This window comes from Amblyomma mixtum, chromosome 9 (assembly GCF_055824585.1).
Source record: "Amblyomma mixtum isolate Tamu chromosome 9, ASM5582458v1, whole genome shotgun sequence".
Classification (NCBI taxonomy): domain Eukaryota; kingdom Metazoa; phylum Arthropoda; class Arachnida; order Ixodida; family Ixodidae; genus Amblyomma; species Amblyomma mixtum.
Window position 1 is genome coordinate 84,540,720 of NC_143020.1, and position 13,879 is coordinate 84,554,598.

At 47.0% G+C, this 13,879-nt stretch overlaps 1 protein-coding gene across 1 annotated transcript in view; it reads left to right on the top strand.

Annotated features, from left to right (window-relative positions):
* Nucleotides 1-487: 487 nt before the first annotated feature.
* LOC149329952 (uncharacterized) overlaps nt 488-13,879 on the top strand; it is a 97,121-nt gene continuing 83,729 nt past the window's right edge. Inside the window, exons 1-3 of the mRNA XM_089559328.1 lie at nt 488-592; nt 5,456-5,598; nt 6,819-6,892. Of these exons, the coding sequence (XP_089415454.1) occupies nt 491-592; nt 5,456-5,598; nt 6,819-6,892 (319 nt within the window). The 5' untranslated portion in view covers nt 488-490. The remainder of the gene's footprint in view (nt 593-5,455; nt 5,599-6,818; nt 6,893-13,879) is intronic.

Genomic DNA, 13,879 nt, shown 5'->3' on the forward strand with positions numbered 1-13,879 from the left:
AGGTTGATTAAAATGAAAAAGAATACTAAAAAAATACCTGCGTATGCATATTTGATTTGTTTGGGAGATTTTCTGACGTATCAGACGCATCTCTCAACCATGCTATCCGCCTTCCGACAAAACCTTCATGAGACTTCTAACTTGACGTTTCGCACCAAACCAAAATTTCCTTAGAAAAAAATAAGAAAAAAAAACTTAACGCATTCTTTCGAAGACAAAATAAACAAGAATAAAGAGCTTATGCGATTATTTTCGCTTTGATTTGTGCTGATATGCTATGACAAAAGCGTCCTGACGCCTATTAACAGCTCCTGTTCCTAGCAGGAGGGCGTTGATTGTCAAAATAACGGCATTTTTATTATACATTCCTAAAAGGCGCCGCCTCCTGCGCGCGCATGAATCCCATCCATCAGTAGAATTTTTCTGTATAAAAGGCACTCGACTCATCGGAGGAAGCACTATCGAGTCCGGTCTCCTAAGAGCCAGAACCATGATTTTCACTCTTGCCCTCTGCATTGTCGTGATGGGAGCGGCTGTGGCTGCGCCACGTGCAAAAGTCAGTGACGAATCCAAGAACCTAGACATGATGGAAGTAAGTGAGATAGCTTTTATTCCTTAAGAGCAATTTTCATTTCTGTATGGTACATGTGTTTTTATTTATTCATTCAGTTGATCCTTAAAAAATAAACGAGGACACTTGGCCGCCGGACATCCAGGACACAAGTGAAATATATTAGTTCCCAAAGTATTTTTTTCAGAATATACTCTACAGAGCGTCTATTTTGTCGCGAAAAAGTTACATGGCCAAAGGATACGGCGCTGCGTTCACATCGTTGCGAAACGAATTTCTCTTCCAGACAAAATGCGACTGAAATTTTATAGCCGGAAGGTGAACTGTTACGCATAAGTTAGACGTACTATTGTAATGAGCCTAAGGATAGTCTCTTAAATGTGCTTATTCGCGCAGCGACAGCAACCCCCGCTGCATCAGTGCAGTACGAAGAAATCCAGAGAGTTATCTCTAAGCCTGGGAAGCGTTGGTTATAGCAGTTGCAGGGTCATTTCCTGCCCAGTTTAGCATGGACGCGGCTAACTAAATTATCGCTTTACTGAGCCCGCGCTTAGACAGTCAAGCTGGCCTCCGTTCAACCCTGGCCCGTTGCCAGCCTCGGCGCAAGAGCTACTTTGTTTGCAGCAGACAAGTAGATAAATACTCATGTAAAAGATGGCGACTAAGGTACTCAAATCTGAACAACGCTTGAAGAAACTGTTTTCGCTAAGACGAAAACAAGACAACATAGGAGTACAACTATGTCGGCTGCCGGTAGTGGCGAAGTACCCATCGCGACGAGACAATTCTGAAGCGGGAAAAAAGCTAAACTGCGAGAGCTTGGCACCCTCTTCCAAATCTGCTGAGTTCGAAGAACGGTATTTGCATGGTTTGTGACACATTTGCGGCTGTTTCACTCTCTCCATAAAATGTTACTGCTGAGCTGGATTTCTTGGTCCATATGCGGGAAGGGCTAACTGCACTAAACACGAAGTATAGAGCTCGCTCCGCACCCGGGTTGCCACATCTTCAAAGGCGCATGCGTCACTAAAGCCATCAAGACCGTCGCGGGCTCACGAGTTTTCTACTTCACCCAGGGTGAAGACAGACAATTTCTGTGGGCGTTATTTTCTAGTAATTTGAACCGTAAGTGTAAGTTTTCACCAGTTTGCCACAACTGTACAGAAACTTCTAAACGTGCAAGCTTGGTCTTGCGCATCATTCCCTTCTACCGGTAGCTCTGGATCAGACACTAACAGCAGATAAGAAGTGCACGAAAGTAGCAAAGAAGCGCTCAGGTCAGCTAGGCCTTACCTCGGCTAGCCTCAGTGAGCTAGCTTTAGTAATAATAAAGTTAACTGAATAAGAATATAGACGAACCTGTGAGAAAAAGGTAGCATGAAGAAAAATTGCTGGCGGTTCAGCATTGCTAAGCACGAAATATGTGCAAAAGCACATTTTTTGCAGGTGGACACCACCGCCACGTACCTGAATGCGTGATTGAGGTGTCCGCTGGCCCAGGGAGCCAGTCATATGCGTCTTCAGCTTTTTCATCGTCAACCCGAATTTATCCAATGTGCGCTGACTGCCTATCCTGCGTCTTCAACGCCAATGCGTACTGCTCTAGTGCCGTGCGTCTGCCACAACGTTGTCCACGCCAAGCAATGCAGAGAACATCTCTCTGCCACTACCGCCACATAGCTCAAATATCGAATATTAGTTTGATAGCAGTATTAATTGAAGACGATGTGCAATCCACAGTGTGAGAGTGTGTTGCAGTTTAACACGAGGTACGGTCGGCTGAGGCTTTAGCCTTGTACTCTCGGGCAGCGGCTAGCGAAGCTGAACTGTTCGCGCCACGCTGGTTCAAATCCCAGTTGTGGCAATATTTATTTACCTTATTTCTAATTATTTGTTTAACTCGCAAAAACCTAGAAACGCCACTAGCAAACCCGAATTCATCGCAAGATCTTGGTCCCGGTTTTACGCATCGGAATGGTGTTTTCGCGATAATATAACAGGTTCCCAGAAGGTTCCAGTGGCTACTTTCCGGCCCGGCGCCACCGCTTCCGAGCGAAATGGAAAAGGCATAACTTAAAATCCACAAGTTTGTGCGCTGTACGTCGGTAACTGTGGGTCGTTTGTCCAAGCTTCTCTATCCTATCGTCCGATGGCGACCGCGAACGCGATTCCCTTGGCGCCACGCCAGCTTTCCAAATGGGCGGTGATTTTTGGGTCAGTTACCTTCTAAAATGCCAGTACTGCACTTGTTCATAGCCAAGGAAACTTTCTTCAACATGCGTATCAGCGTAGTTAAAAAAGCCAAAGGCTGCTGTGCATTATTTTAGGCGTGACAATACAGTACTCCTGCTTGCGCACACTCCTTGCAATTCTCACATCATTGCGGAGCTTGCAGTATATGTGTTAGGGATTCGGGAAGTCGCTAGGCAACCAAATAGCAACGCCAATAACTTTTGTATGACTCTGGATAGCCGTTCTGGACGTCGTGGCGAGCACAATATTTTTTGTGCAGTGCAAGAAACTTTTAGCCGAACTTATATTAAATGGCACTTTTCTTACTCGGCATTCCTTATTCACAATAAACGGCGCGTTAAATTTACTTGCAGGAGGCAACAATGCGGAGCTATTTTTTCGACCGCTGGTAAGAAGCGTTAGGCTACAGAGCGGGGGGCTTAGCCTAGTGCACATGTATTATCCACTACTTTCACACATCTTCGCATTTTGAAAATTGTCGAAGATCTAGTCCAAGAGGCGCTTACCTAACCGGTTCTCATTTGCGGAAAAACGTTTCGGATTAAAAGTTAGAAGACTGGAAGCTGAATTTTAAATCAGAGCCACAACGTCAGCAAACACGGAGACGAATTGTGCATAGGGGGATACAGAAAGCCCCTGCAGTTATTTGTCGTCTTTTAGCCCTGTAGTGCTCTGTTCAGTTGCGATTGGGTTATGGCGGTAAACACTTCGGCGGGGCACTTCGTTCATAACGTAAATAGTCACAAGGCGTAGCGAAGAGTACGTAGGCACAAAGCCCGTAGAAAATTTGTACGAATAGAGTGCTGTAGTTTTTAGGACGCATCCCTGGTTCTTGTCTCTACCATATTATTACACTTTTACTTGTCACCAGCGCTAGGCTCTGCACAGGCCCTCCCACAGAACACTACTAGTTTTCGATACCACGCCTGCCTGGTGTTAGTAAGTTAACTTATGAATGAGTGAATAAACAAGTATTCCTTCATCAGAGAAAGCCAGAAACCAAAACGTGCCTTGTGTTCATAGTGACATAGCGAAAAATAACTATTCCTTCTCCGACGAGAGCCGGAAGCCAAAGCTTTAGCTTGGGTTCATAGCGCGTGGTCCTGAAATATAACAGATGCTTCTGCAAATGCAACTCAGGATAACGACACCAAATGGAATATCACTTAGGAAATACTCAATATAAAAATGCGGCAAACCAGAATTTTTTTCAAGAAAGCGGCTTTATCAAGGCACCCTAACGAAATATGTGTTGGAGAAAATATCACAAGTCGTAAAAATGGCTTAAATATTTTAAAATGATAGAAAATTATCGAATGTGAAATATCATATGTAAAAGCGAGATTGACATTTTGTAAAAATTTGCAGCTGACCATTTTGCGTAGGTGCAGTTCCCAGTTCAACGTTGCGCAATTTATATTCAATTCCATGAGCAAAAGTATCGCACCGCAAAAGTCGCCAAATATTTTTTTACCGCTGGACTAAAATAGATTATCTATATTTTCGGTCTGCTTCCAGATTTCTTTTGTTGCCTCCTTTTTCTAAACGGGCTCCCCCAGACACGGACATGCATCGATGCAGCTCCGTATTTCCATGAGCTGAGTGCGACCGCGGTGGGGTTCCTCTGAAATACCAATTTCATTATGTGTTCATTTAAAAAACTTCTACTTTCGTCCTGAACAAAAGCAGGTAGTAAATAAGTGCAACGGTCTGTTTAAAGGAAGCAACATTGTATGAAAACTCTAGGAGACGAGAACTTAGTCGAGATCCAAAACCACAAGGTCCGAAGTTCAGAATGTGTTCCCAGAAATCCTAAAAGGCTGAGAGAGCAAGGAAAAACTGCTATGGGCCGACTTCAGTCTAACAAGACTGTAAAGAACTGCTAATTGCTATTGGATGCTTGTTTGACGATATCCGTTGCCTCCAACCTGTTCTTTTTTCTGCTTTTTTTTCATATTTCTCGCTGTAATTACAGATATTTATTTTCCTGTGAAATTTTAAGCTAAATGGGCTGCCTTGCCTACAGCCTGCCATTATGACCCCATGCCAAATTTAAACGCAATATAACGGTGTAATTTATCTCCTTCAGTTAATTATCATGTCAGTCGTGTGCAAGCTACTTGCGAAACGGTGGAGTCGATTGCGCATGAGCTAATCGAGATTCTTTGGTTGTACTTGATGTTCCACATGCAGTAGCTGTTGCGTGATGCTTGCTACTTGTTCCTCATGGTGCTCCTATTTGCTTTTTATGACTACCTTTAACACTGCCTTCTTTAGCTCAAATTTCTTACCCATGCAACGGATTAAAAAAATACGGCCAAAATTAGCTTCATATACCTGCAAATATTACACAAATGCAAACATTTCGTGACAAAGAAACAGTGATCTGGTTTGGTTTATAGTGGTTTACTGTCAGAATGCGTCTCAATGTATAATGAACACCGTTGTGAAGGGCTTGAAAGTTTTCGATCCTCATCGGTTCTATAACGTACACTGACGTCGCAGAATTTTACCTCCGGCAAAATTCGCCCGCCGCGGCCAGAATCGAACCCAAGTATTTCGGGTGAGCAACCGAGCTCTACTCAGCCACCGGGACGGCTATCATAGCAGTGATCCATCTTTTGTTTTCAGTTGGCGAACGTGAATGAAACCCTTGTGGTCTACAAGCGAAAGCACACCAACACGACGTTGCGCTGCCTGTCGGCCAAAAAAGGAAAACAGTACAACGCAACGCTATACCAATACATTCTCGGCGCAAGAGCGAAGAACCAATAGTAAGTAGCAATATTTGTTTTTAGTTGATTTTGAAACAAAAGCATTTTGTTTTCTTTCTTTTCATGCCCATATGAATACAACTTACCGATTAAGTTGACATTTTCACGCTTTTAATATTTTTTAATTATTGCATATCAAAAGCTTATACCGAATCTTGAGCGGTATAGAATTTTAGCACTTTCCGCTCATGCGTCTTTATAATATAAAACAAAACTGAGGACAAATTAAATCTATTTTTCCCCACAACTGGCCGCATCCGACAACGGACACTTTAATTTGACATAAACTGCACCTTTTAGAAGCTGGAAAGCAAAAAAAAAAATAAATTACTGTAGTCCTCGTCACCGACGGAGTTGGCAACTACCATTCGTCGCCGACCTGGTTTTTAGGCGCTGGTAATGGAGGCAAGGTCACAGCGGATTTCACTTGAAAACAGTGATCCCGTATTCTTTTTTAGCGTACACACTACGAGTTTCAGAGTGACTGCAGGAAAATGTTTTAATGCGATTTTTTGCAACAATAAGTGCGCTTTTTGCTACCCGACAAGCATCAACAGCAACAGAAAGCTGTACCATCAATCTATACCAACATCAAAAGATGGATAATGGTGCCCTTAAGTAATGCGAAGGTAAGATAACCGTTTGTCCTTCAGGGTAGCCGAGTGAATTCCAAGCCACGGAAAGCGCTGGACGGGGCGGCAGACAGTTAGGTGGGCGGATGAGATTAAGAAGATTGCAGGGATACTGTGGCCGCAACTGGCAAATGACAGGGCTAATTGGACAAACATGGGAGAGGCCTTTGCGCTGTATCGGGCATAGTGAGTCTGATGATGATGGTAATAATTATGTTGCTTTTAATGTATTTTTAAGAGGAATGCACCATTTGAGCAGAACGGTGTCTTCTAATTTGGTTGTCATGCTTTAGAAAACAAACCTCCTGGATGTCGTTTTTGCTGGGACATCGCTTTTTTGTTGTTCTCGACTCCGTCGGCGCAAAATACCGCAATGTAATTTAAAGAATAAATGCATGCATAAAAAATAAAAATAAGCCCTAAATATTATTCTTAGTCTACACGAGAACGCGAAAGAGATTACTTCTGAAGTGAAGTGCCAACTTTTTTGACGAAAAGTAAACCGCTTGCTTTCTCAGCAAACCAATGAATGTTTCTGTTTGGTGTGAGGCTTCATAGTGTTCTTATTAGTGTTGTGATTTCTTCCAGTTTCAACCATTCTGTGAATGTTACACTTGTTAGGAATGGCAGCGAGATATCCGAGTCAACCTATACTGACAATGGTAAGTTACTGCTTTAGCGTATTGTTTTCCTTCTTGTTCTTGGTAATACACAGTGAATTTTCAATGTAATACCTTCCTAAAGATAATGCTTAAAACCTTCTCGAAAGCTACGCGCAAACTGTCTCGAACTGTTGAATCTCATCCTTGAAACAAAATACCTTGAAAATACCTCCAACAAAAAAGAACTCTTGGTATGCTCTAGAGGATTTTTCAAGTAGCGCACTCTCTTCATCTGAAACACAGGGGCGTGCGTTCCGACTGAAAATGCGCAACTTCTACTTTCGCCGACGATGTCTACTTCATGAACGCAGATATTTTTTTTGTGTTGGGTTGCGTTTATGCCACATAGGTTGTCAAGACTACCATGCATAGGGCATTGATTGAAACCTGTCTTTATTCCTTAAGACGGCTAAATTCCTCGAATCCGTAGTTCATTTCAAAGTGCATCATCACTTGGAAACGTGAAAAAAAATGTAAAGCTGGAGTTTTTCGGAATATTAATCTGGGGTGAAGAGGGTGTATTGGCTGCAAAAGTAGCATGGAATATACTTTCCTTGGTATTTTTAGTTTCATGTTTGAGAATCAATCGCTGCTTACAGTCAGTCCGTGTACACTTGTTGTATAGAGGATTGCCTGCTTTGAAGGTATCCCTTTGGAAAAATTTCTGTCTCCAGTGCGACTGTAGCAAAGAAGCAAATCAAACGAGTTTTGATTATGTCTGCGCCATGTTCATTCCTCCATAATGGTCTTTAAGAAATTCCATCATTTGTTTAATTCAGGTTCGCACTCCACGTGCAATTCTTCCATTTACCGTGCAGACCGCGTTCGCTTCCTTTGTTTCATCGTTCCGAGTCCTAGCGTGGCACTTCTCAACATTGTCATCGCCACGTATCACACTATATTTCGGGACTCTTCAGAACTTGATCAGAGAATATTGTAGTCGGTTTGTGCGGTTTGACATCCCAAAGCGACTCAGGCTATAAGGGGCGCCGTAGTGGAGGGCTCTGGAAATTTCGATCACCTGGTGTTCTTTAACGTGCAGTGACATCGCACAGTACACGGACCTCTAGAATTTCTCCTCCAACTAAATTCGACCGCCCCGGCAGGGATCGAACCCGCGTCTTTCGGGTCATCAGCCGAGTGTCATAACCACTAAGCCACCGCAGCGGCTTGGTCAGAGAAGATTATGTGCTGCCTGGTTTATTTTTAAAGAACTTTCTACATAATGGTTGCAAAGCATTACTTAGATCGGCGAGGAAGCTTGAAGAATTAGTTTAGATTATACTGCTTTAGTTCATCTCATTTAATGATTATTTTAACTTACGCGGACAAGATAACATTGGACTTCAACTTTGTGGCATTTCAGCTCTTGTACATATTTTATTTAGTTGCCTTGTCCAGTTCTCTTCGGAAGTAGTCATCAGCCGATCAGGAGCCATGGGTAAATTCATTGTGTACATCATTTTCTTCTTCGGGGATCTATTTAAGCAATTATTTTTGGAGTTTTAGTTTTATTCAGCGTTAATGTTGGAAGGCGTTAGAGGGCGTTGCCTTGAATAATATGGGTGACGGAATCTGGCTATCCTTGCTCTCGACATTTGTCCTCAAAACAAAACATATTTTATTGATCAATCGGGAATAGTCATTGATCATTGTTCAGGACGACCAATTTCTGACGAATGTGTAATAAGTAAAGATTCTGTGATATATGCTATCTGTATCTTCGGCTTTTACGGCTTTTACGCAGTATGCGACAAGCAGCCGCAAGTATTCGCTTCCTAAATAAAAAAGAGAATGGCTGTCACGTACTACCATGAAAAAACGGGGGTTTATCACCTCAAACATTGCCTAGTCATGGAGACTATCGCCCAGTTGCGCGAGGAGGATGTGTGAGCACGGCCGGTTAACAACTGGTTTCCTCGGATGCATAAACAGCGTCTTCTTGTTAGTGCTCGTTTTTGCTATTTTCATGGCTTCGTAACAGAGCCTGGCTTTTGGGGATCTCCAAATATGAACATCAAGGAGCATTTAAACGAAAAAAAAAGACCGCTTTTAAACGAGTCTACTGCACGGGAAGAAATTTAATTACCTGGAAGCGGGTTGCTTTGCCGACCCGCCAGAACAATAGTCTGGCAAAACTTCATTTAAGAAGCATTTTACCACATACGTAGCCAAGCACGACGACACGAAGGATGTGAGCATCTGTCCCTTGCAAACCGGCGTGAACCCGGGGGTGCTCTGACTATTGCACAAGTGCTACGATGCACTCTTCCGACCTCTTGTGAGACGCATTCAGATACGTCACCCAACTATGTTTCAGAGCATCGAAGCACGCTCAATATTAATTTGACCGCTCACATAAACGCGACTTCAGTTGTTTTTGCTTAGCAGGAGCAGTGGGAACAAACATCACGACATTTATGCCCTAGAGAAATTTACATTAGATGCAGAATTCATTTGAATTTCTTGCCACGTACACTTAGCAACTGAAATTCATCAGCTGCTGCTCAGTGGTCTTCGTCAAATTATTTTATTAACCGGCGTGCCCCGACGTTTTAAATGGCCCTAGTTGTGGGAACCACTTCATTTTGGTCACTTTCTTCACCACCTTCATGTTGCCGTGCCGAAAAGTGGAATTTAATCTTTGTAGTATTTCCAGCAGTGAACAATATTGCCACATTCCTGGACATTCTCGTGGCGCCGTCTCCTGGCCGAACTGTCTCAACCGCCATCCTGGCTAGCCTTAACCATGGTGGCGGGCCGGGCTTCTTCGTCGTCGCTTCTTCGGGTTCCGCTCGGGAGTTCGCTGCTACCTGGCGCTGTTCAGTAAAACGTGACCTGGCTGTCCCGACTGTATAGCCGTGACATATTTGGTGGAGCCGGCTGGGTAACGTCCCATGTACACTGACTCTCAAGACACCTTTGAAGCCAGCCCTCAGTGCGTGGACACAACCCCCGTCCACAAAGCGAGCCGCCGCCTGCGAGGCCTACAGCCAGAGTTCAGCGGCCTGACAAAACCGGCAAGAGATATGACATCAACCACAGCCAGCCAGACCGCTCAACATTTTGGAGCTGACATTCCCTTCGTACTTCACGCGCCCAGGTCACCGCCGACGTTCCACGGTGACAGGTTCGAAGATGTTGAAGACTGGTTGGCCAGTTTCGACCGTGTGGCAGCCTTCAACCAGTGGGACGGTGAGCGCAAGCTGAGGAACGTTTACTTTGCGCTAGAGGACTCGGCAAAGATCTGGTTCGAGAACCACGAGTCCTCTTTTGCCACCTGGGAGGTTTTTCGTCGCGAGCTGCTGGCGACATTCGGCAGCAGTGAACGAAAAGAGAAGGCGGAAGTCGCTCTGCACTCGAGATCGCAGCAGCCTAATGAGAGCGTCACCATGTTCGTTGAGGACATGATGCGCCTCTTCAGTCGAGCCGACCCTGCTATAGCCGAGGCAAAGAAAGTGCGGCACCTGATGCGGGGCGTTAAGGAACAGCTGTTTGCTGGACTTGTCCGCGACCCTCCAAGGACAGTGGCCGATTTTACGAAGGAGGCAGTGAGCATGGAACGCTCCTTGCAGGAACGCGGTGCACAGTACGGCCGGCAGGCTAGTATGGCAGCCGCTCAAACCTGCACGCCTACGACGCTGCCTCCTGAAGATCTTCGAGACCTTGTAAGGAGCATCGTTCGCGAAGAACTCGCGAAACTCCGCTTCGAAGCTCCACAGGCCAGCGTCGCCGCCCTGTCGGACGTGGTACGGGATGAAATCCGTCGAGTGGTGCAGCCAGCAGCACCAGTTGTTCCGGAGCCGCAGCCGCAACCCTACATCATGACCTACAGCGAGGCACTTCGACGGCCTGCGGCAGTGGCACAAGCTTTTTCACCTGTGCCGGCTGTGCAGTACCCACGTCCAACTGTGTCCACCACCGTGCCGCAGGAATTCCGGCCCGCCATGCGTAAAGCGGACATGTGGCGAACGCCGAGGAACCGGCCACTCTGCTACCACTGCGGTGAGCCCGGCCACATCCTGCGCCACTGCCCCTACCGTCGGATGGGTTTAAGGGGTTTCGCTTCAGACGCTCCTCGACCACGCTACGGCGAGCGACCCCAGGAGATTGAACAATACCTGACGTCCAACGTGCAGGCTCAGACCGTGCCGCGACGCCAGTCTCGATCCCCATCGCCCAGGAGACTCTCTTCTCCCAGCCGCCCGTCGACCTCTGGCGAATTCAGAGGCAGGTCCCCACGGCGGGAAAACTGAAGACGGCGTCCTCTGGGGGTAGGGCCGCCGCAGCTAGAAAGAAACAAGAGCCTCCACTCGACGATCTGCAGCGACGACGAGACCAACGACCACCTGACCCGACGAGCCCACCGCCGACGACGAGCCAGCAGTTGGCTTCTACGGAAATTCCAGTAACCGCCGATAACTGTGAAGTAACCGCACTGGTAGATACCGGCGCTGATTTCTCTGTGATAAGCAGCCGGCTAGCCACGACCCTTAGAAAGGTTTTGACACCTTGGACTGGGCCCCAGATCCGCACAGCCGGCGGCCATGTTGTGACGCCGACCGGCGTTTGCACCTTACGAATTCAGATCCGCGGCGTCACTTTCCCCGGCTGCTTTGCTGTGCTTCCTGAGTGTTCTAAAGACCTGATTCTCGGTCTGGATTTCCTACAGGAATATGGGGCTGTCATCGACTTTAAGGAGCTGATCGTCTCGTTTGCCGCACACCGTACTGTTGGCGACGAACCGCAGCAACGCAGGACTAAGTTGCGGGTCTGCGATGATAACGTGGTGATTCCGTCGAGAACCACCATGCTAGTAACTGTGGAGTGCGATGACAGCGCCGGCACTCATGGCATCGCTGAAGCCAACATGTCACTGCTCCTGGGTCGGCAAGTGTGTGTAGCTCGCGGGCTTATAGAACTGAACAATAAGCGAGCCGAACTACTGATAACAAATTTCGGTTGTGAACCCCAACGTTTAGCGGCCAACACAACGATTGCTTATTTTGAAGAACTCGGGGAATGCGCCGGAGAGTACGCGTTGACGGGGACTACGAAGTCCGTGGAATCAACGAATGCTCCGGTTAAACTCGACGTGAACCCGAATCTCCTGCCTAGTCAAAAACGCAACCTGCAGACTGTCATTGACTCTTTCCTGGACTGTTTTGCGTCAACCTCCAGAGTTAGGCAAACGCCGATAACAAAACATCGAATTATAGTTGATGAAAGCCAGAGACCATTACGCCAGTCGCCGTACCGGATATCTTCAACGGAACGGGATGCAATTCGAAGGCAAGTTCAAGAAATGCTCCGCGACGACGTGATCCAGCCATCGAAGAGCCCGTGGGCGTCGCCTGTGGTCCTAGTTGCAAAGAAAGATGGGACCCTCCGGTTTTGTGTTGATTACCGACGTCTGAACAAAGTCACTAAGAAAGACGTTTATCCTTTGCCGCGCATTGATGACTCCCTAGACCGTCTGCGCCACGCCAGATACTTTTCATCACTCGATTTACGCAGCGGCTACTGGCAGATAGAGGTGGACGAACGTGACCGGGAGAAGACCGCATTTATTACCCCGGACGGTTTGTACGAATTCAGGGTGCTCCCCTTCGGCCTATGCTCAGCTCCGGCAACTTTCCAACGGATGATGGACACTGTGCTTTCTGATCTCAAATGGCAGTCGTGTCTTGTGTACCTGGATGATGTTGTCATCTTCTCCGACACTTTCGAAGAACACCTCAGCCGCTTACGCGCTGTTTTCGAAGCTATCCGTTCAGCTGGTCTCTCCCTTAAGCCCGAGAAATGTCACTTCGCTTTCCAGGAGCTGAAGTTTTTGGGCCACATTGTGAGCGCCAAGGGCGTTAGTCCAGACCCAGACAAGACTGCCGCCGTTGCTTCTTTTCCCATTCCTGCTGACAAGCGAAGTGTGCGCCGTTTTCTGGGTCTCTGCGCCTACTATCGGCGCTTTGTGAAGAACTTCTCCCGAATAGCTGAGCCCCTTACTCGCCTCACCAAAGATAACGAACCGTTCGTCTGGGGTCGGGAGCAACAACATGCCTTTGAAGAGCTACGCACGCGTCTTCAGAATACACCCATACTTGGGCACTTCGATGAGGCCGCTGATACAGAACTGCACACAGACGCGAGTAACGTTGGCCTTGGTGCGGTACTTGTACAGTGGCAAGATGGTGTCGAACGCGCAATCGCTTACGCAAGCCGCACGTTATCACGGTCTGAGGTGAACTATTCCACCACCGAAAAAGAATGTCTAGCTATTGTGTGGGCAGTAACGAAATTTCGACCCTATTTGTATGGCCGCCCTTTCCGAGTGGTGAGCGACCACCACTCGCTGTGTTGGTTGGCAAATCTCAAGGATCCCTCAGGGCGACTCGCACGCTGGAGCCTCCGACTGCAAGAATTTGATGTCACCATCGTGTATAAATCAGGGCAAAAGCACAGTGATGCAGACTGTTTGTCCCGTGCCCCACTTCCTGCCAGTCCCGTGGACCTCGATGACGATTCCCTTTTCCTTGGGGTCATTTCCGCGTCCACCCTGGCTCACCGCCAACGAGACGACATTGAATTACGGTCCCTGATTGACTATCTCGAAGGAAGCGCTCAGACTCCGCCCCGCATTTTTTCACGCTGCCTGTCATCATTCTGCTTACGGGAGGGTATCCTGTACAAAAAGAACTATAGGTCGACGGAGCCTGCCTATCTGCTCGTTATCCCTAATGCCTTTCGCGATGAAGTCTTGCAGGCGTCCCACGATGATCCTTCCTCTGGTCACCTTGGTTTCTCCCGAACGTTGGCCCGCATACGGCAAAAATATTACTGGCCCAAGCTCGCGGAGGTTGTGAAACGCTACGTCCGAACTTGCCGCGAGTGTCAACGTCGCAAGACGTCGTCGACTAAGCCGGCCGGACTTTTGCAGCCTATTGATCCACCACAAGTTCCTTTCTACCAAGTCGGCATGGATTTACTCGG